General features: G+C 43.0%; 1 protein-coding gene across 3 annotated transcripts; it reads left to right on the top strand.

Moving 5' to 3' along the window:
• Positions 1 to 1399: 1399 nt before the first annotated feature.
• On the top strand, positions 1400 to 21174 carry MATN3 (matrilin 3; the record flags this gene model as incomplete). Of its 3 annotated transcripts, XR_014317103.1 has the most annotated exons (10): positions 1400 to 1544; positions 3541 to 4110; positions 7517 to 7639; positions 8032 to 8154; positions 9410 to 9532; positions 11362 to 11484; positions 12449 to 12571; positions 16125 to 16232; positions 18001 to 18312; positions 21106 to 21174. XR_014317103.1 is itself a non-coding variant. In XM_082755822.1 (9 exons), the coding sequence occupies 9 exons, from the start codon at positions 1400 to 1402 to the stop codon at positions 18054 to 18056; spliced, it is 1494 nt and encodes a 497-aa protein (XP_082611948.1). In that variant the 3' UTR covers positions 18057 to 18556. The 3 variants fall into 3 exon arrangements, 2 of the variants coding, with proteins under 2 accessions (XP_082611948.1, XP_082611949.1); XM_082755822.1 differs by lacking the exon at positions 21106 to 21174 and having other exon boundaries at positions 18001 to 18556; XM_082755823.1 differs by lacking the exons at positions 9410 to 9532; positions 21106 to 21174 and having other exon boundaries at positions 18001 to 18556.
• Between the last annotated feature and the right edge of the window lie 383 nt (positions 21175 to 21557).

Raw genomic sequence — 21557 nt, 5'->3', positions numbered from 1 at the left:
TCGGGGCTTTGTCCACACACCTTATATAACTCCAGGGATGGAGGCTCCAACGCTTCCTTGGACAGCCTGTTCCCTTGTGTGACCGCTCTCTCTGAGAAGAAATTCATCCTAATAACTACTCTAAGCCTCCCCTGGTACAACTTGAGACTGTGTCCTATTACTTGTCACCTGAGAAAAGAGACCAACACCTTCCTTGCTCCCATCTCCTTTCCCGTAGTTAGGCATATATGAAACTAAACTGGTCTAAGAATCACACAGCTGAACCTTTTATGTATTGCACAGGCTCCCAATATCAATAACCTCTCAATATTGATCCCAGTGTATGTATTGTGGCGTGGATGCATCACCGCTGGGGAGAGTCAGTGTGTGTTACAGAACGAAGCCAAAAATTTCCTCCTTTGTTAGCTTTGTCCCCTGTGAATGGACACTGAAGGGCCTTGGAGGGGCTGGACGGGGACGGAGAACTTGAGGCTGGGGGTTGCAGCCCCATGGGTTGCAGGTGTGATGGTGACTTCTCCTAGAGTGCTGCCAAGATGGCACTTGCTGGAGGGAATTGGTGAGCTGTGAGGGTGTGGTGGCTTGTTCCTGTTCTGCATTGGAGCTTCTTGTTCCCAGCTCAGTTAAAGGAGGAAAGGGCTGGCAGCTCAGTACGGGCATGTTCTGAGCGGGTTTGTGCCCTAAGCCATATTTCTTAGTGCTAGAAGGAATCGCCTCACATTGTGCCAGGGGAGGTTCAGGTTGGAAATGAGGAGACATTCCTGCTCAGAAAGAGCAGTCAGGCACTGGGAGGGGTTGCCCAGGGAGGTGGTGGAGTCACCGTCCCTGGGGGTGTTCAAGGGAAGGTTGGACTTGGTGCTTAGGGACATGGCTTAGTGGGTGACATTGGTGGTAGGGGGATGGTTGGCCCAGATGGTTTTGGAGGTGTTTTCCAACCTTCACGATTCGGTGGCTCTGCCAAACCTTGCTCAGCTTCCCACAGAAAACGGTAGGACTTAGGCAGCCAGGGACAGCGTAACCTGGTTTAGGACTGCGAACAAAGGCATCTTTGTGTGCCTCGTTGTGAGCTTTCTCTCCTGTTCTTTGCAAATTCTGCCTTGGGAACACTCGAGCCCCACAGCGTGAAGTTAGCAGACCCGTGCCAGATTTCAGCGGCGGGCACACGGGTCCCTTTCCATCTGCACCCTCTCCTCCCTGCTGGCAAGGCCGGTGCCCTTCCCTTCCCTTCCCTTCCCTTCCCTTCCCTTCCCTTCCCTTCCCTTCCCTTCCCTTCCCTTCCCTTCCCTTCCCTTCCCTTCCCTTCCCTTCCCTTCCCTCACGCCCCATTCGAGGCGGGGGCAGCCGCCTCCCCCCGGCTTTAAATGCGTGGCGGCAGGGCGGGCAGGGCAGGCAGGGGAGCACGATGCGGCGGCCTCTCGGCATCCTGGGCTGCTGCCCGCTGCTCCTGCTCCTCCTGCTGCTCCTGCAGCCCGGGGCACGGAGCGTCCCGCACCGCCTCCGCCGGCAGCCGCTGGGCAGCGGCTTCTCCGGGAGCCACGGCGCGGCAGGTACCGGCCCTGCTGCCCCCCGGGTCCCCCCCGGCCGGAGCTGCCTCCTCTGCTGGGGGCTGCCCTGCCCCAGGGATGATGCCTGGAGCTCGCTGGCTGCCTGCTTTGCTCGCTGCTACCCGGCCTCTCCGGGTGCTGCCTGCCCTGGCTGCTCTTTGGGATTTTTTCCCTGCTTGCTTTTGCAAAGGGGGACTGGAAAGGTGTGTGCTGGGGACGTCTTGCTGGAGCTGCAGAGGTCCAAGGGTGTGCTTGTAGGCAGAAGTGGCAACCACTTGGACGGGCTGACCTCCAGAGGTCCCTTCCAACCCGGGTCATTCTGTGATTCCCTTCCCTTCCCTTCCCTTCCCTTCCCTTCCCTTCCCTTCCCTTCCCTTCCCTTCCCTTCCCTTCCCTTCCCTTCCCTTCCCTTCCCTTCCCTTCCCTTCCCTTCCCTTCCCTTCCCCTCTTTTCTCCCTATCCACCTGTTTAATTTTCAAACCATCTCTATTTCAGACTCATAGCAACACTAGGCTCCTGAAAAGTTTTGTTCCCTAATCTAAAAAAGATAATTTTTCTACACTTTCTTTAGGATGAACATTGTGCATCTTTTTTCTTTCATCTCTTCAGATACATGTGCATGTACAAATATTTCCTCATATTCCTCCAAGCTTCACAAGAGGCACAAAGCCATTCTTCTCAATGCTTATGCAAACTCTGAGCTATGGGATGCATGTAGAATTATGTATAATGTACCTGGATGGGATCTTAGATCCTTGCAGTCCACTTTTCTGTCCCAAAGCAAAATCAGCTCTATTGCTGTGCTTCATGGTTGAAGTAAGATGTACACTTGCAAAAAAGAAAAAAGTTCTTTAACATATTGGAAAACAAGCTTTGTTTTCATCTCTGCTTTTAAGAGACTTCTGAAGAAAATGTCTTTTTTTTTTTTTTAATTATTTTTTTTTTCTTAAAGCTGGAATGGAATAATAAGTCATCCTGATTGTAGCTGGGAGATGTGTATCAGGCTCCAAAAGTTACTCTTCATGAAGGATATTCAAGCTGACTGAACACTTTTTGCTAGGCAATAATACTTGAGCAGGAGCATCTTCTTTGTAGGAACACTCTGCTTTTGGGCAGTCTGTTTTTTCTTAAACCAGTAGTATAAATCCATACTTGATGATAGAAACTAAGTTCATGGTTGCATCAAGGTCAAGCTCCCAGGACAGAGAGCGTTGAGCTTTGGTTGCCTGCTGCTGCTGTCTCAATTCTTCTAAGTTTTCCTTGCAGAGATGCTTGTTCTCACTCTGAGCTATGGCTTTTCTGTTCAGTCTAGATTTCTATGCCAGTGAGAAACTTTAGAAGCTACAAATGTGTGTGTAAATGTTCATTCTGACATGTAAAATTGCTTCATGAATAATAACTTCTACATATAATAACTGCTATAGAAGCTTTAACGCAGTAACAACTGCTTAAGAAGCATTTATCACAGCATGGCCTACATCATGTTCCTGTTGGTCTTTATTTCTTCCTGTTGTGTACTTTGGATTGTGAATTACAAGCAAGAAATAATTTCCAGTCGTCGATCTGCTATATTGTTAACAGCTACTGCTAACAAATATTGTTAACATCTGTTCGCTATGCAATCTGTCCCATTGTTTTACTGCTTTATTTCTGTTCTCATAAAAATGAATTCAAGCTTTATCTGTAAGAAGAAGAAGTAAGTTAATTTACATATCATTAAAACATTACTGTGTAGGCTGCTACATGCGAACTACAACCCCTTGCTTCAAGGATAGTCGGGCATTATCCTGTGGGCTCAATGTGACAATCTTTAAATGCTTAATAGTGCTCAGTCATGTACTACTTGTCAAAAGAACTACTTAAGAATTTCTATTGAGTTGCCCCTATAATTTTAAGACTCTTCCTAGAGAATGAAGGGTGTCTGTTTTTATCTGGTGGAGGTAGTTTGCCATCACAGTCCCGTGTAGATGACTGATGTGCTTTCCTTCCCTCCTGACAGACTCTGCCTGCAAGAACCGGCCCCTAGACCTTGTCTTCATCATAGACAGCTCCCGTAGTGTCCGACCTGAAGAGTTTGAGAAAGTGAAAGTCTTTCTATCAAAAATGATCGACACTCTGGACGTTGGTGAAAGAACAACCCGCGTGGCAGTCATGAATTACGCCAGCACTGTCAAGGTAGAGTTTCCCCTCCGGACCTACTTTGATAAAGCCTCAATGAAGGAGGCCATCTCTCACATTCAGCCTTTGTCTGCTGGCACAATGACTGGCCTTGCCATCCAAACTGCCATGGATGAAGTCTTCACCGAGGAGATGGGTACCCGGCCAGCAAGCTTCAATATCCCCAAGGTGGTCATTGTCGTGACAGATGGACGGCCGCAAGACCAGGTTCAAGACGTGGCAGCGAGCGCCCGGGCAGCTGGCATTGAGATCTACGCTGTTGGGGTAGATCGTGCCGACATGCAGTCCCTGAGGGTGATGGCCAGCGAGCCACTGGATGAACACGTCTTTTATGTGGAGACCTATGGTGTGATTGAAAAGCTGACATCCAAGTTCAGAGAGACTTTCTGCGGTAAGGTGGTCAGTCCAAGACGGTAGTGTAATTTGGCTCCTTTTGGCTCCAACTGTGGTTCCACTCCCTAAGAAAGAAGTTTTTATTTCGAGAAGTGTTATGTATTGCATTTACATATTTCCATTGCCATCGGTTGGGCAAACAAGTCAACCCTTTTATTCAGTGGAGGCCGAGTAATCGCCTTTCACTTTGAATAGTAACCTCACCGTGCAAGGAACAGGACCAATTTCAGGGGATGTTCTTGTGTAGTTGGCATGATTTAGCGCATGAGAAGGCACTGCAGCCTGGCTGGGATTCATCTACGTCCTGTTACTGACATGCTGAGGGCCCACGCTGGAGCTGTGCAGGCTGCTCATTTCTGTTCCCGTCTGGATAGGAAGGAAGGAGGGTGGAAGTGTGGTTCTGAAGAGCTCCTCATAGGTTCAGAGTACAAAAATCAGGTGAACTGCCGCACTAGCTTGAGAAATTTGATGTAGGACAAATTATGTGTTCTCTAAGGATGAGCTTTCACTGGGCAGGTGTTCCTGGGCCTTTTTGGTGTGCCGGATTTCCACCTTTCCCTGTTCCTATGCCACTTGATTTTTGACAGCTGCTTCAGCAGCTCCTGGGGGCTGGGCCAAATTAGCTTTGCTCTTTGAGGGCTGGATGTGTGTATGGTTTGAACTCCACTACAATGCTAGGCCAGCGTGGGTTGTCATTGTCATTGGCAAAAATCTATGGTGTACCTGGAGAATTGAGGTTTGCCCATAAACAGCTATGCCACAGCCCTACCCACAAAGAAACAATGAATTTTTGACAATTAAAGGAACTCATATTAAGTAGATTTTTCCAGTAAAATTCTAAGGAAATGCCTTGTAAAATAACTCTCTGGCAAGTAAAATCATGTGTAAAGAACGTTGTGAGAGAATTCAAGTAGCAGCCATTGCCTCAGGAACTTGGCTGGCAAGAATGTGTTACTTCGTTATTTCAGAGCCTTGCTAAAAATTACCACCGTACCTTTTGAATACATTTAGAGTGAATAGACTTCTTTCTCTAGGTATGAAATAAATGTGTAGGACCATCTGTAGGCAGGACACTTTGCCCAATAATTAACATAGGAAATGCTTGAGGTCTGGCTTGACATCATGTTGTGTTGCTGGTGTGACCACATCCTCTTTCTGGTAGCTGGAAGCGGGTACAAGCTCCCACCTACCTGGACAGGTATGCAGGTATGAGTGCTGTGAAAATAGCGTTTATTTTCCACCAATGTTCTAGTGAAAGCGAGTCCTTTCATAGCACCAAAGAAAAATCTCTTGTTCTGAAATGTAATACTACTGTTTATTGTGATGAGGCATAGGAATTATTCTCCCGTTAAGCTGGAGGATATACCAAAGAGAGCTCACACTTACATATTTCCAGTGTAACTCTGAGTATCCTATATGCAGTTAGCCAGAATCTGTAGGATTCATGAACAAAAACGGGGTAAAGGCCACGCTTTTTCAAAAGGCTCTTACAAACCAAACGAATCTGAGACAGTCTTGTTATATAGTGTGGGTAAACCAAGTCTTTTCCAGCTCTGAACTGCTTTTTGGACAGACAGAAATCTGGACTCACCAGTGACAATTAGGATGTTCTTTGCGTTGGCCAAGCCAAACAAGTTTGTTTGTGGGGTGAACTGAAAACAGGAAAACTAATGTTCAGGGGCAAAATAGTTGGCTAAGATCAGGTCCTTGATGCATTGAGAGCATCATTCAGTGTGCGACCATCCTGGAGACGGAAAATCTTAGCCTTGAATTGGTGTCAAAGTCAGTGGAAGCTTGCCTTTCCTACCACAAAAATCTGACCAGTTGAATCTGAGCTTCTCAGTTTGCTTGAAAATATCACCCGCAGATTTTGTTCATAAATCATTCATACGAATTTTCTTATTCCCAAGAATATAACAGAATGAAAAGACCCTGGCTTGGTTTCAGATTTTTTTTCCAATAGATGAGACACACTTTCTGTCTTACAAGGGGATATCTAAATCTTCCACACTTTAGAAAACAAGAAACGTTGCCTCACATTCAGAAATCATGAGAACATTCAAGAACTCTTGTTCGTCATTTCTTATCTCACCACTACTGCTTTTAAGTTGATTTTACCATTATGCCAGATCCACATTGCAGCTATTCATCTCAGTAGTATCTCAGGTAATAACTCAACAGGCTTGTCTCTTCATTTTTCTTTTCCTCTTTGATTCCATCTTCCTTTTCATTCCCATTTATGCCTTCTCCCATTTTTTCAGCTTTCCCTCCATCTTCCCTTCCCCTTTTAATCTCACCTAAATTTAGTCATTTAAAAATCATCTAAGTTTAAGTGAGTATCCAGGTTTCCTTTACAGGCACAGAAGCATCATATCCAAAGCTAAATACACTTGAGAAAAACTGGACAGAGGTTAATTAATTAGGTGGTCAGACCTGTGAATGAAAAGACTGTCAGCACATGTAGCTCATTGCAGAGACAGCCCAGTGTTATCACAGGCATTTTGTCTGCTCTGTCACAACAGCAAACTTATATCCAGCTGCCATCCATCATGCTGCTTTTCATATCACTGTTTTCCCATTCCAATGAGATAACCTTACTGTCTGCTGGGGAATTAGCCAGTCTGCTCAAATTTCATCTCATTTTGTAGCACACAGTTTCATTTTCTCTAAGCCTTGGGCATTATTTCTGTATTGTCTTTCAGCCAGGAGGTTGCCGTGCCTGTAAAGCTGCCTTACTGTAGGCTTCCCTCCATATCCTCTTTTGGACATGACTTTTTAAACCTGATGGAGCAAGGCAGCTGCAGCTCTCACATGCCCATCTTGCACTGCCTGGGTTCCTCGGTGGTGGATCCACCTGGACCAGAGTTCCACAAACATTCTTTCTATCCTTAAGCCTGTTATCCTAGTGCCTCTGAGTTGTTTTTCTGTTGCTCCTCGTCTTGATGCTCTTTCTGTTGTAATTTAGTTTATTTTATTGTGCCGTCACATTTCATTTTACATGAGAGGCTTTTTACAGTACAGCAGGAATTCATAAATCAGCTTGTATGCCAGTAAGCAAAGTTTAGTAAGTTAAACCAAGTCTTTTTCATTACCTTCCCATTTCCAACATAATGGTCCTAAATGCTTAAAATCTCTCCCTGTCTCCCTGCTTTTGCAGATCAATCTTGTCTTTCTGCCCCCTCAGATGTAGAGCTATTTTGGGGTCATTTATGACCTCTTTCTTCTGGCTACCAAATGATGCAAAAGATGACTGCAACTTCTGTGATAGTGACACAGTACTGAAATTCCCTACTAATCCAGCAGACAGTGCTAGATGTGAAGTACTTTTGTAAGAGTAAATTATTAATGAATGTTTCTTTCCTTTGGGATGACTGAAATGCTTTTTCTGTAAACGCCCTCTGTAGCTGCGAATACATGTGCGCTTGGGACCCATGACTGTGAGCAGGTCTGCGTGAGTAACGGTGGATCCTACCTTTGCGATTGCTTTGAAGGCTACACGCTGAATCCAGATAAGAGAACTTGCTCAGGTATTACTCCTTTAGTAAATTAAATTAAATCAGAAAACAAAAATAAATCTCTTTTTAATAACACAGTTGGATTTCAGAAGCTACTTTTGTACTTCTGTTGAAACAGCAAACGTCTGAATCCCTTTCAATAATAAATCTAATAATAAATAATAAATAAATATGTCTTCTGCAAGCAATGGTGAGAAGTAGTTTGATTGCCTCACCATCCTTTTTATTATGCCTGCAGAACCATTCATTAGGGTCAGATGCCAAAACAAAGTCTTCAGATGTGGACACCATATAGATATTTTCTCCTACCATTTACTCTAATTCCTTCAATTACTCTTGCCATTTCTGAGCTGATTCCAAATGGAAATGCATTTGAAAATGTTCCTCTCGCATGCATTTTGCAGTTGTGGATGTGTGTGCACCTGGGAAACATGAATGTGATCAGATCTGCGTGAGCAACAACGGGTCCTATGTCTGTGAATGCTATGAAGGCTACACCCTAAACCCAGATAAAAAGACTTGCTCAGGTAAGAATTAAAGGCTACTTTAATATATGAAACTTATGGAGGCATGGACATATTTTCCAAGTTATCTTCATGGCTTCTAGTTGAAAAACTGCTTGCAGATATCGACTCTTAAAATGAGAATTCACCTGTAGCCTTTCCCCTTGGTTCGAATACCAATAAAATTGTACTTTTATTTAAATGTCTTGAGTTAAAATAAATTGACAAATAAATAAATTGCCATTGACCTACCATTTTATGATTTTCATGGTACTTCATAAATATAGTCCCTGGGAGAGAAGAAACCTAAGCCAGAGATGCCCACCAGCACTGTGTCTCCACTGGAGACCGAGTGCCACTGGTCCATAGAGAACTTAAAACCTGATTATTTTTCCACATCCCTTCCATCTCCCCTGTCAAAACTCAGTGGTTTTGTTTGCTTGATGTTTTGTTTTGTTTTGTTTTGTTTTACAACTTGCTGCTTCTGTTTCTAAGCTATGCAGGGCTCCACAATACAGCAACCCCAGCCTTTCACCATAAGCACTTTCATCCTTTCCTTCTCCTTGAATTGTCATTCTGAAAAGTTAGCTTATTATAAAAACTTTTTCCCCATATATTTTTTTTTCTGGAGTTGCTCCTTTAAATCCAGAAGTTTTGAGCAGCACCAGCCTTGGAGTAGCTATTTTGTACCTGGTAAGAGCCTCTCTCCCTTGGAGAACACATAAGCACACCTCTCACTGAAGTTTTCATACCTCTTATTTCTGAAGAAAGAACATAACCTCCCAGTGTTTCTGCTTCGTTTTTGGCACTGTTGTTGTTCTAACTAGGTTTCATATCTCCTTGCCATTTAACAGTACTTGTACATGACCTCCCTAGCTTTTTGTGCCGGCCTTCAGATGAGAGTATGAATTTGGGTTCATTATGCTTCCTGCTAATATTGCACGAAACAACAACATGGCAGGTTATTGCCCATCTCCGTGCGGTGCTTTAGCTTCAGCCTGTGTGGGGTTATTCAAGGCAGCCAGAATTGCAGATGGAAATCAGCCTGTGCGAGACGTGGTGTAGTGATGTCCTGGAGTCCAGATATCCGCCTCCTGCATTAAATGCTCAGTAACCGAATTCAGCTGTCTGCAGCATAATATGATAATGTAGTAAGACGCTAGTTGGATCCTATTTTGAATCCTAATTAAATTGTGTTTATAAATGTTGAAGTATTTAAAGTACTTGAGTGTCAGTGAGAGATTAATTGGTTTCTTCTCTAAAACATGGTCCTCCACAGCCATGGACTTGTGTGCATCTGGGAGGCATGACTGTGCACAAGTCTGTCGGAGAACGGATGGATCCTACAGCTGTGACTGCTTTGAAGGATTCACTCTGAATCCAGATAAGAAGACTTGCTCAGGTAGGACCTGGTCAAGGAAATACAGTGTTCAGCTAACATCAAATAACTCTTCGAAGTCGGGTCTATTTATGTTACTTTTCTAATAAGTTATGCAAGAGTTTGTAAGACTCCTGAAAGCACAGTGCAACTTCAGGTTTTCTTCACGTTTCCAGTAATAATTTGAGACTTGTGACTCTTCAACAGCTGTGTGAAGCGTGTAATTGCTGTAATTAAAATGCCACTTGGCATTTCCCTGGGGACTTCGCAATATTTTCACTCTCAAGGGGCACGAATTGCCTTATCCACCTGAGAGAGGAGAAGGATAATATATTTGGTGGGGATATGTCACATGCACTACCTGTCTCAGGAAGCTCTTCAGCAAATAAGCATAACGAAGATGTGGGAATGAGAGGAAGAAGAGCAGGGGCTGTACTGGAGGACAGACTACAGCCTGTGTAATCACACCATGAGTGTAATCACTCTTCCTGATGGATGTGTTTGGAACTTAAAAAATACTCCGGCTTTACAGCTCTAGAGGCTGGAGAGAAATGTTCTTTCCCAGTGCTGGTCTCTTGTGGAGAAACAGAAGCATTGACATGGTTGGTACATAAGGATGTATATATAAATATATGGTACATATGGCTTAATATGTATTCTGTATCATTTTCACTTGATTAGCATTTGAAGTTCACCCTTCATTTCCTTGTATGTCTCACTGATGATTTATTTATATAAAACCCTTTTTTCCACTTTCATCATAATCCCTTTCCTTACTATATTTTGCGTGACAAACCCAGGCTTCCAATTCCAGGAAATTCCTACGCAAATCCCTCCAATTAATTCACAGTTCTTGCATCTCAAAGAGGCAAAAACGTTTTCTTGATATTTCTTCCTGCCTAGTTTTGGAGCTGATTTTGTAAATCAGTTCCTAAGATTAACTCTCAGCTGGTATTACATAGAGACTGTAAACATCTGTGAAGGAATGTGAATTCAGTGAGGCATCCCTTTTGTGAGTCCAGTCCTCAATCTCCTTTCATAGCAATGATCATCCCCCTGCATACTCAAATTTCAGATTATGTCTCCAATATGCTTTTTTTTTTTTTTTTTCTGTCGACTCTCATTTTGCACTAGGCTGCTTGTGATTTCTCAACTACCTCCAGGTCTCTGTGATATAACAAAAATAGCATAAATCCAAGAGGGGCTCTTTTCTTTCTTGTTTACTTGCTTCTTTCTTCCTTTTTCTATTTCTTTATTTCTCTCCTTTCTTTCTTCAGTTGTTTTTGCCTTACAGGACCTCCTTACTGCAAAAATATCCTAATATAGGAACTCCTCAACTTGCTTTTTTGGAGTTGATGTGTTAAATTTGGCAGAAAACCTCTGCCTCACACATAAAGTGCCCACTTTGTAACTGGCAGTGGGTGCCACCTCTTTCTTTTTTTTTTTTAGCAGCTATGTATACTCTTCTGTTTATGGTCTTTTCACTCCATAAAACAGTGTCTTATCCAACTCCATCAGAGCTGAAAAAATGCCAAATGCTCTCTTAAAACCCAGATATTTGTTCTCTGAAATTCCTTTGGATAATTATTTTGTAACTGGGTCACTGCTAGTTCAGTTCCTTCTGCAATCTGTTACAACACAAAAAAAGCGTTGCTGCAGTTCCAAAAAATCATACGAACTTCGTGATGTTGACAGACAGATAAGAACACACTCTGTATACCTTACTGCAGCTAATAGCGTGCTGATGTGCAATGAGAACGTCCTGGTTTGAATCCAGATGGGAACTACTGATGCCAAATAAACAGTCTGAAGTGTGGGTATTGGTTAATATTCTTCTCCAATGCCTTTCTTAGCTGCCGACATGTGTGCACCTGGCAGGCATGACTGTGAGCAGGTCTGTGTTAGAGATGATCTCTTCTATACCTGTGACTGCTACCAGGGCTACACCCTGAACCCAGACAAGAAGACATGCTCAAGTAAGTCCAGATTGCTGCCCCCTGTTCCCCCATGCCCCCCCCCACCCTCCCCAACCAAGCAGATGTATTGAAATCACTCTCATTATCAGGTTAATGTACTTGTATCTATTTAAGAAACTTATATGTGCATTTAAGCATTATAAGACAGTTTTGTGTCACTCTGCCTTTTCCTCTTCGAGCATCATTGTAGAGCTTACAGATATGGTTTAGTGGGGACTGTTAGTGTTAGGTCAGAGGTTGGACTCGATGATCTTGAGGTCTCTTCCAACCTAGAAATTCTGTGATTCTGTGATCATGTAGGTACATCAGGTACTTCATGTGCACCAGTGCCATTAACTGTCTAGCATTTGCTCCTTCCTAATCACCCTGTCGTGAAGGCCTTCACTGTATTTCACTAAGTGCAATTATGCAACACTCAGCAAACCCAGAACCGAGAAATAATTGAAGAGACAAGAGCTGGGGTTAGTCACACAGTCACACACTTTGCAGTGCTGTGGAAACTGCATGCCATCATGCAGGAGACAGCCTGAGGCGATGTCCTCCCTCCAGGCTGAATTTCGTTTCGCTGTTTGTTTCTTTAGCTTCTCAGTTGCCTTACCTTATGCTAAAAATGCTATTATTTTAAAAGCCTTCCTTTCCTGCCCAGCATCCTCAATGTAAAGCTACCGTGTACTGGAAGCCTTTCCTAGCATATCTTTGGAGGTGAGCTGGTGCTTCACAACTGGTTAGGTTAGAGAGCTGTGGTCAGCATCACAGGCTGTAAAAGTAAGGACCGAGAGAGACCCCAGTAAAACAACTGGTTTTAGGTCACTGCCCCAAGGCAACATCAGTTACACATCTCAGCAGCAGCTGGTGAGAGTTCCTGCAGTATAAGTTCCCAGCATGGAAAAGTACTGCCATTGGGAAACATTTTAAAAGGTTTTAATGTTTTTGGATAACTGCTTCGCCAAAATGCATTTTGTAGGAATCGATGTGTGCGCACCGGGAACCCATGACTGTGAGCAGGTCTGTGTGAGTAACGAGGGATCGTACACCTGTGACTGCTACGAAGGCTTTACCTTAAACCCAGACGAGAAAACATGCTCAAGTAATGGTTTAATATTTTTATTCTGAACATGTTTATTGAAGTACTTCTCTTTAATGTGTTAAATCCTTTCAATCTCCATGAGAAACTTTTTGTCAACTCACTAACTCCCTAAAAGTATAATCCCTTTTCATTCTTTTCTATTTCCAATAATGTTTTGAGCTAGTTTGATCCTTCTTTAGTTATAGCACTTACTGTATTTAAAACTGCACTTGACTCTTACCTATCACCACACATTTAAGGACTTCATTGTATTTTTTTTTTTAATCTGTTATAATCTGCATTTCCTTATGACACATGAGTAACTAGGAGTACTGGCAAGGTTGGGTTTTGGGGCATCTGTCTCTGAGGCATAGGACTCAATTGTGTACCAACATAAAGAGGAGAGTGGGGGCTGGAAGGGAACACAACTGGTGTCAGAAGAACTGCAATGCTAGAGCCCATGCTCTTTTCCACTCCTCCAATTGCATGGGCTATAATGGTATTGTCGTGGTTCTGCTTGAGTGGGCAGCCGAGCTCCACCACAGCCGCTCTCTCACTCCCCCTCCTCAAAGAGGAATGGGGAGAAAATATGTGAAAAGAGCTCAAGGGTTGAGATAAGGACGAGAAAATCACGCAATAATTATTGGAACGGGCAAAACAGACTCAGCATAAGAAGATAGTAAGATTTATTGCTCATTACTAACAAGCTAGAGAAGTGAGAAACAAAGGAAAGAAACCAAAAGCACCTTCCCCCCCATCCACCCTCTTCCACCTCCTCCCCCCGAGCGGCGCAAGGGAACGGGGGAATGGGGGTTATGGTCAGTCTACAGCACTTCTCTGCCACTCCTTCTCAATCACTCTCGTCCCCTGTGCTGTGGGGTCCCACCCACGGGATGCAGTCCTTGATGAACTGATCCGGAGTGGGCTTCCCACAGGCAGCAGCTCTTCCAGAGCTGCTCCAGATATGGGTCCGTACCACGGGGTCCATCCCTCAGGAGAAAACTGCTCCAACCTGGCTCCCCTACGGGCAGCAGCTCCTGCCAGGTCACCTGCTCCTGCGTGGGCTCCTCTCCACGGGCTACAGGTCCGGCCCGGAATCTGCTCCGGCAGGAGCCTTCCACAGGCGGCAGCCTCCGTCGGTGCAGGGCCACCTGCTCCACCGTGGTCTCCTCCACGGGCTGCAGCGTGGAACCCTGCTCCACCGTGGTACTCCATGGGCTGCAGGGGGACATCCTGCTTCACCATGGTCCTCACCACAGGCCGCAGGGGACTTCTGCTCCGGCGCCTGGAGCACCTCTCCCCCTCGTTCTACACTGACCTTGGCACCTGCAAGGCCGTTTCTCACTCCCTTCACTCTCCCGGCTGCTGTGTGGCACAGTGTTTTTTTCCCTGTCTTAAATATGCTCTCACAGAGGTGCAAAACAACATCGCTTATTGGCTCAGCTCTGGAAAACAATGGAGTCCTTCCCAAACATGGGGCAGCTTCTAGATCTTTCTCACAGAAACCACCCCTACGGCCCCCTGCTACCAAAACCTTGCCACGTAAACCCACTACAGGTATAAACTATTTGCAGAGCCTCTGCAGCACTTGATACTTAAGGTAGGTTGGAAAGGACATAAGAGGTATCTTGTCTGATCTACTACTGCTTGGAGCAGGAATGATCTGACATTACATGAAGTTGCCCTGTGTAAAAACAATGTGTAAAAAGAGACATTTTATATAATGTCTATTATATAGCTAATAAGGATGTAGCTAAACACCATCTACCAAAACAGTAATTTGTGTAGGTCTGGACTTAAACATAAATACAGTGTAAAAAAACAACTAGCATGTTTTGTGTGACTCGTTGGGCATCCCAGTAGCAGTGGAATTGCCCAAGATTTTGCATATCAAATACTGGAAGACTCTAAATTTCACAGAAGCTCTGCAGAAGACTTCAGGATACCCTTGGACAGTTGCCGTATGTAAAAGTAATTCGGTTAAAGCAGACATAATTCAAGGAGGATCAGTATCTGTCACTGGAGAATTTAAATGCAAACATGCAAACTTCACTGGCAGTCAGTTGGAAACCAACCACGTTGGTGTGATATTTTGAACTGGCCTTCCTCCAGCTGAATCTTGAACAGCTCTTCTTTGTACATCGGCCATAAAGCCGGCAGGATGTTTCAAAATAGGGAGCTGAACAAATACAGGTTCAGTGGAATCAAGAAGACACCAGTTTCTGTGGTGAAATTTGCAAATGAATTTTTGCACTGCTTGAAATGAATCTGTTCATAGATTATTTTTTTTTCAGTGAAACACTGAATGGACAAACTTTCAGTCATTTTCTGAAGCAGTCATCAGTTTCCATGCAAAATGGAAATATCAGTGGCATGATAAATAAAGAGAGAAACAAAAATAATTAAGAAAAAAAATATAAACTATCTCCAGGTATAGTATTTCTATTGTTTTACTGTTAAAATGGTCTCATAATTTGTTTAGTGATTGAAAAAAAAAAATGAAAAAATTACAATTCAATAATCTTCTGCCAGTGCCCTTGCAAGCAATGTTAAAAACGTGTATAAGGAAACAGCAATTACATGCAAATTATCTCTTTTTGAAAGGGTATTTCATAATTGTAGATCTTTTAAAGAGGTGCTGCCTTTGGAAGCTTAGTATTCTGGCCTCAGATGTACATGGTAATCTCACTATTAGCAGTGCTTCAGTAGTTGTTGGTATTATTTGTTCTTAACCTGAAGCAACTGGTGCAGCTTATATATTTCCTTTATGGAGTAGGTGAAGTTAACTTGCCTTTCACAGAGATAAGAATTCACAGTCATTAGCTGATGCTTGACGTGTCATTATGCCACTATCAAATTTTCACATCTCTGAGCCCTTTGTTTATGAACATCCCTGTTTTTGTGGTGGATTATGGAGAAAAAAGAATTCTTGAGGACAGCTGAGGCCCTGGTCCTTGGTAAACCTGCAAGTCTGAGGGCAAGAAGCAGAAACAGATTAATTGGAATCACTGCAAAGGATAGCAATGTTTGCTTCCTCTTCCCTAAGAGGCTGATTACTTCTCTTCCATACTGACTCCTCCATTAATATTGCTGTGCTTTCCTACTAGATTTTAAATTCATTTGAACCCCTTTGACCATTGTTGTTCCCTCCATATATATTGATGTGACATTGGATGGACTCATGTCCACACCTCCTGATGAATGAGGAACGATACTCCCTGTGCATGTATATTGCCACTGTTATAAACCAAGAGTACTTGGGAGGTGAAACACATTGATGACACAGCTGAAACTCTACTGTTTACTATTTAAAATGAATGTTTGTTTTAAAATGAATGTACGTGTTCCTGTTATTTTGCATTATTTACAAAGTGGTAAAAGTGCTTGTCCTCCTCCTGGAGATAGGACACATATGCCTCCAGCTACATGCTGGTCCCCATCTCTGCCACCTTTCCCTCCCAACTGCCCTGGGCTGCAGTCCCACAGCCTGGTTTCAGCTCCCCTTGCAGAATCTTGCATTTTCTTGGCTTTTAAATATTTTCCTAAGTATTCTAAATGCTGTTTTCTCTCTTAGGAGCCTCAACAAGCAGTCTTGTAACAACTGAGGAGGCCTGTAAGTGTGAAGCCATAGCTGCACTGCAGGACTCGGTCACTTCACGCCTCCAAGCTCTGTCCACAAAACATATCCTTTTTCTTATGTGTTCAGCTCTTCACTGGAGGTAGCTGCTTTGATACAAGCTGGGGGGGGGGAACACGCTTCTCAACAGAAAGTATTTTCTTGGTGATTTTATTAACATCAGGGAGTGAAATTTTGCATGTTGCCAATACTGTTACGTTTTCATATTTCCTTTTCATATCAAGGTACAGATAAGATGCACATCCTCACGTCACCAGGATAATATGTGTTACATCGAAAATCAAACATTGCTCTATTTGTAATTCTTTCAGAGGACGTTTACAGCACATGCTCACTTCTGAGCTCTGCTATTAGTAGTCTGTGTATGTCCCCAAATTTTCGGACACCTTCACAAGCAGCAATGACAGTCATCTGACCAGCTGTGGTCGGGGTTCCAACTCCACAGGCAGGCAGGGTCCCAAATAGTTTTCATGCAAGTTCTCTTGTGCGAAAAACTGCTAGCCTATTACTACCCAGCTGCTGGGATATATCAGGCAGATATCAGGCAGAGTGGGAGGGCTGCGGGGCAGGGTGCTGAATGTGGGGTACTGGGCGAGCATCCAGGCTGGAGCGCATCCCAGGCGTGGGCTGCAGGGTTCACTGGCTTCATTCATTGCACAGCGGCAGCACGGAGAAATGTAGCTGGCCCCCGGATTAGACATTTCACAAACATGTGGGAGGAAAAATAAAAGTGGTGAATTCTGTGGTGTGGTAGCAAACCTGAATGCTGCAATAAATGTCCTCAGCTGGAATGAGAAGAACTAATAACTGGATGTTGGACAAGCTGTGATTCAGCATCAGGCACAATTTTTAAAAGTGATAGTGGTTGATCACGGTGACCGTTTACCAAGGGTTGGGGTAGGTTTTCGGTGCTGGAAATTTTTGAGACTACATGCTTTTCTTCTGTGAAAGGTGCTCTTGTTCAAATAGGAATTAATGTAGGGGAGTATTAGGTCTGTGGTTGTCATCCTGATCCCTGGGGCTACAAAATCAAGGAAGGGGGCTATTTCAGATTAATCAAAGTGGGAGACTACTAAGTTTTGTATATTAACTCATCATTTATACAGATAAATGGCTTCTTCAGTTCACCAAGTTTTCTGAAAGCCATATGAAGTCTTCTACCAAATACACAACTTTCCCAGTTCTTGAACAAATTCAAAGTTATTTTTATATGTCTAAGTGTAAATCCCTCTCTTTGTAGGGTCCCTTGAATTCACTTTATCTGCCTGGGAAGGGTGAAGGCGAGAATCTAATTTTCCTTGGATCATACATCATTCCAGGGAGTCTAAGTAATTAAAACTGAGTGCCAAGTTAATTAACCCTGTAATGTCATCTTGGTAATAGCACAATATCTATCTCAAAAGAACAGACTATCTCTCTGCCCCAAAGCACTAATGTTAAATGAGATGGTGGTAGTTTCAAGTTAGCAATACAATCATTACAAAAAATTGATGCTTTCTTTCAAAGTCCTTCTTTGCTGAGCAATTTGTATCCCTAGCTTCCTTTTGAACCAAACTGGAAAAAGCAGCATCACTCGCTACTCCTTAGCTCTGAATGTCACTCGCTCTAACTTCTTATAAGAAATTGGGGTTGTAGAGAAAATTTGGGAAGTTAACAAACCCTAACCTCTCTCTAAAATGTTTTGAAAGTTCTAGTTCAAGCATGCATTGATCTCATTTAGAATCTGATTTTCTGTGTAAAATGCAGTAATGAGAAACATAAATAAACCAAACCTCATAGCCACCTATTGTGTTGCCCTTAACTAGATGACCACTAGACGAAGTGTCTGAGAAGCTGCAAGCATATCAAGAGAGACAGCAGGTTGTCTGAGCTACCATTCTACTTAGATAGATCCCCAAATGATCTTCCAGAAGCAATTATTTTTTATTGTGTTCAGCAAGCTTTAATTTGTTGCACAGCTTACAGAACAGCATTTGGTTTGTTATTATTGACAAGTGTCAAGAAGACTTCGGGAAGACAACCGTCTTGAAAATATGCCCTGAGGATCTTCATGTACGGTCACTTTGTAACCATAAAGCTACCTATACCTGCTGTGCTTCAGTCTGTACTGCCAGTAGTACAGCAGGTACCGTCATTCTGCAGTAACTGCATTTTTATTCTCTGATTTAAAAGTAAATACAGGAAAGAAAGGAATGGAAAAGTATTCACATCATATAAAACTGTGAAATGGCTAGGCAGAGTAAAAATTGTGCCTCTGGCATTTGTCCATTAAAATGGAAAGTACTTCGTGGTCTTGTAACTTATTTTAATAAAATAAAGTATGATCAGCAGACTGATGTTCTTTTTTTAAAAAAATATATACAACTTAAAGTATGTGTGTTATGAAATAAACAGTTTAACAAAGGCAAGGAAACAAAACCTCAAAGATAGAAGAGGCACAAATGGAAGAAATCTGCATAATTAAACAGGACACTGTTCTTGAGTCACACAGTTGGAAAAAGAACAGTTTGATTTTGAAACCTACAACTCCTTGTTATTGTTGATAAGAGGGTTAATAGTTATTTCAAAGTTGTTCTACACTTGGAAGGATGAAATACACGCTGCAGTTTAAGGTTTTTATCCTGCAAGATTTACTTACGTTAGCAATCAGTCATTCCTCTTGTCATTCCACAGACTTTCCTGGTGCCAGCTGGGCTTGCAGAAGCTGACAATTTACAAGTTTCACTGTTAAATGAAATCCATTTATTTAGCACACTTGCATGTGTAATCATGCAACTAAATCACAATCACAATTTTGTACGTAATCATACAAAATAAATTACATGAAATATTAAATCAGTAGATGGTATGCCAAGGACATATTGTAACAACATTTGTGCTTGTGTCATACCCTGCAGGTTGTACACACAAACTATTTCAAGGAAAATCAGGCAGGAATTCACTTAGAGAGCACATACAATTATGAATGAATTATGCTGACATGGAGGTTCTCCTAGTTAATGCCTATTTTGTGGTATGTCTCCACTGATACTCATTTGTTGCCGTTCAATTACAGTCAGCATGGGACAACCTAGCTGTGCTATAGATGCTTCCTCAAAGAGCTGTACATGCATATTTTTTTCTGTAACTTGTGGAGTTTTATATCCAGCACTTTACTTTGCTTATTTTCATGTCCTCGGCTGGAACACGGGTATTATATAAGGATTTATAAGACCAGAAGTATGCCTTGGCCTCCGTAATTGGTAAGTATAAACAAGTTATAAATCTAATGCAAGACTTTTCCACTTCTTGGCAACTGGGATTGTATTACATTAGTCCCATTTACACTAGGGCTGGTTGTCAAATGAGATGTATAATTTTACATGATTGTGGAAAATTGTCCTGGGGGCCAGATCTGCCTTAAAAGAGCTGGACAGGCTTTGTTTCACGTGCTAGTATTCATAATGTCATTCTACCTTGCAGATGATAGTATTTAACATTCAATTCCTCTGAGCAAGTATCTTGTCTTACTTTGTGAGCACCAGACAAAATTCCAAGGTGATACAAGCATATTTTTTTAAGAACATAAGAGCACGTCCTATTAAGTGAATTTGTAATACTATTTTAGTTTAAATATAGATGTATTCATTTTATGGATGAGTATTTATACTGTTTCACTTATTGAGGCAATAGAACTTGACTAATGCAAAGAACTGTTATAAACAAGGACTAAACATCTTTTGGATGATATTTTAAAATTATTTTTATTCTGCTTAAAACATTTTTGAACTTAACTCTAGCCATCATATTCAGCTTTAAGATACTTTTAGGAGCTCAGCCTGATTTGTTTCATAGTTCTCTTACTTATATGCCTCTAAATTGGCAGTAGTTAAAAAATTGGACGGTCAGTGCCTGAAGGTATATAAACATGTAAAAATGTACCTTCAATAAAATTATTTGATGATACCCAATGGATGGTTCTATTTCTTTACATTTTCAGATAGCCTCTCAGATGATGGGTATGGCAGCAAACTTGACAATATGCACGTGTGTGAACCTGGCTTCATCAAGATCCTCCTTTATGGATGGCATTGAACATTGCTTATATTTCAGTGTTTGCATTGTGGATAATTGCAATGTGAAGTACTTAGCCACTGTGAAACAGGGTGATACCCTGGAGATGTGGCATTTGTACTGCATGAAGCTGGCGAGTGTTTAGAGCGGGATGCCGAAGAGGTTGCCTGGGCTCACCTTTTCTGTCCATCACAAGACAGCTTCAGCATGAAAATGTTTCATTTCACAGACAGGTCCCATCTAACTTGCCTTCTGGCCGCACTGCTGAGGAGCCTGGAACCCTGGAGCAGCATGGGCCTGGGCCTGATCCCACACCCTCTGCACTGCTCCGTGTTGTGTATGGGCCCAGCACAACAAAGGGTCTCCTTTACCCCCTCTAACCCACTGAGTACATGTACTAGCCCATGGAACTGCCCATTACAATAAATTAAGTGGTAAATTCAGTTGTGGGTGCATGGCAGTGACTGCGAGGGAGCAAAATGTCATGCAACATGCACTGCCAGCCATCGTTTACTTCAACCAGTGGTGAAGCTTGGGCTAATTCTGGGGTTGGGGTAATCCTCAGCATGTACTGCTGTAAATTATGGCTTTAAACTTTTAAAATAAAATCATGGCTTTAAAAATAATGGTTTTAAACTAGAAGAGGGTAGGTTTAGATTAGATATAAGGAATAGAAATGAGGGTGGTGAGGCATTGGAACAGGTTGCCCAGAGAGGCTGTGGATGACCCATCCCTGGAGGTGTTCAAGGCCAGGCTGGATGGGGCTTTTAGCAACCTTTGGTGGGAGGTGTCCCTGCCCATGGCAGGGGCTGGAGTTTGATGGGCTCTAAGGTCCCGCACAACCCAAACCATTCTGTGATTTTAGGGCCCCTTGCTACAAGAAGAACATTGAGGTGCTCGAGCGAGCCCATAGAAGGGCAACAAAGCTGGTGAGGGGCCTGGAGAACAAGTCCTACGAGGAGCGGCTGGGGGAGCTGGGCTTGTTCAGCCTGGAGAAGAGGAGGCTCAGGGGCAACCTTATCACACTCTACAGGTACCTTTAAAGGAGGCTGTAGCGAGGTGGGGGTTGGTCTGTTCTCCCATGTGCCTGGTGACAGAACAAGGGGGAATGGGCTAAAGTTGCGCCAGGGGAGTTTCAGGTTGGATATTAGGAAGAACTTCTTTACTGAAATGGTTGTTAGACATTGGAATGGGCTGCCCAGGGAAGCGGTGGAGTCACCATCCCTGGAGGTCTTTAAAAGACGTTTAGATGTAGAGCTTAGTGATATGGTTTAGTGGAGGACTGTTAGCATTAGGTCAGAGGTTGGGCTCGGTTAT

This window comes from Aythya marila (assembly GCF_965140915.1).
Source record: "Aythya marila genome assembly, chromosome: 3".
NCBI classification, from domain to species: domain Eukaryota; kingdom Metazoa; phylum Chordata; class Aves; order Anseriformes; family Anatidae; genus Aythya; species Aythya marila.
The sequence above is the reverse complement of the archived record's forward strand: the minus strand, read 5'-3'. Positions and strand labels throughout refer to the sequence as shown.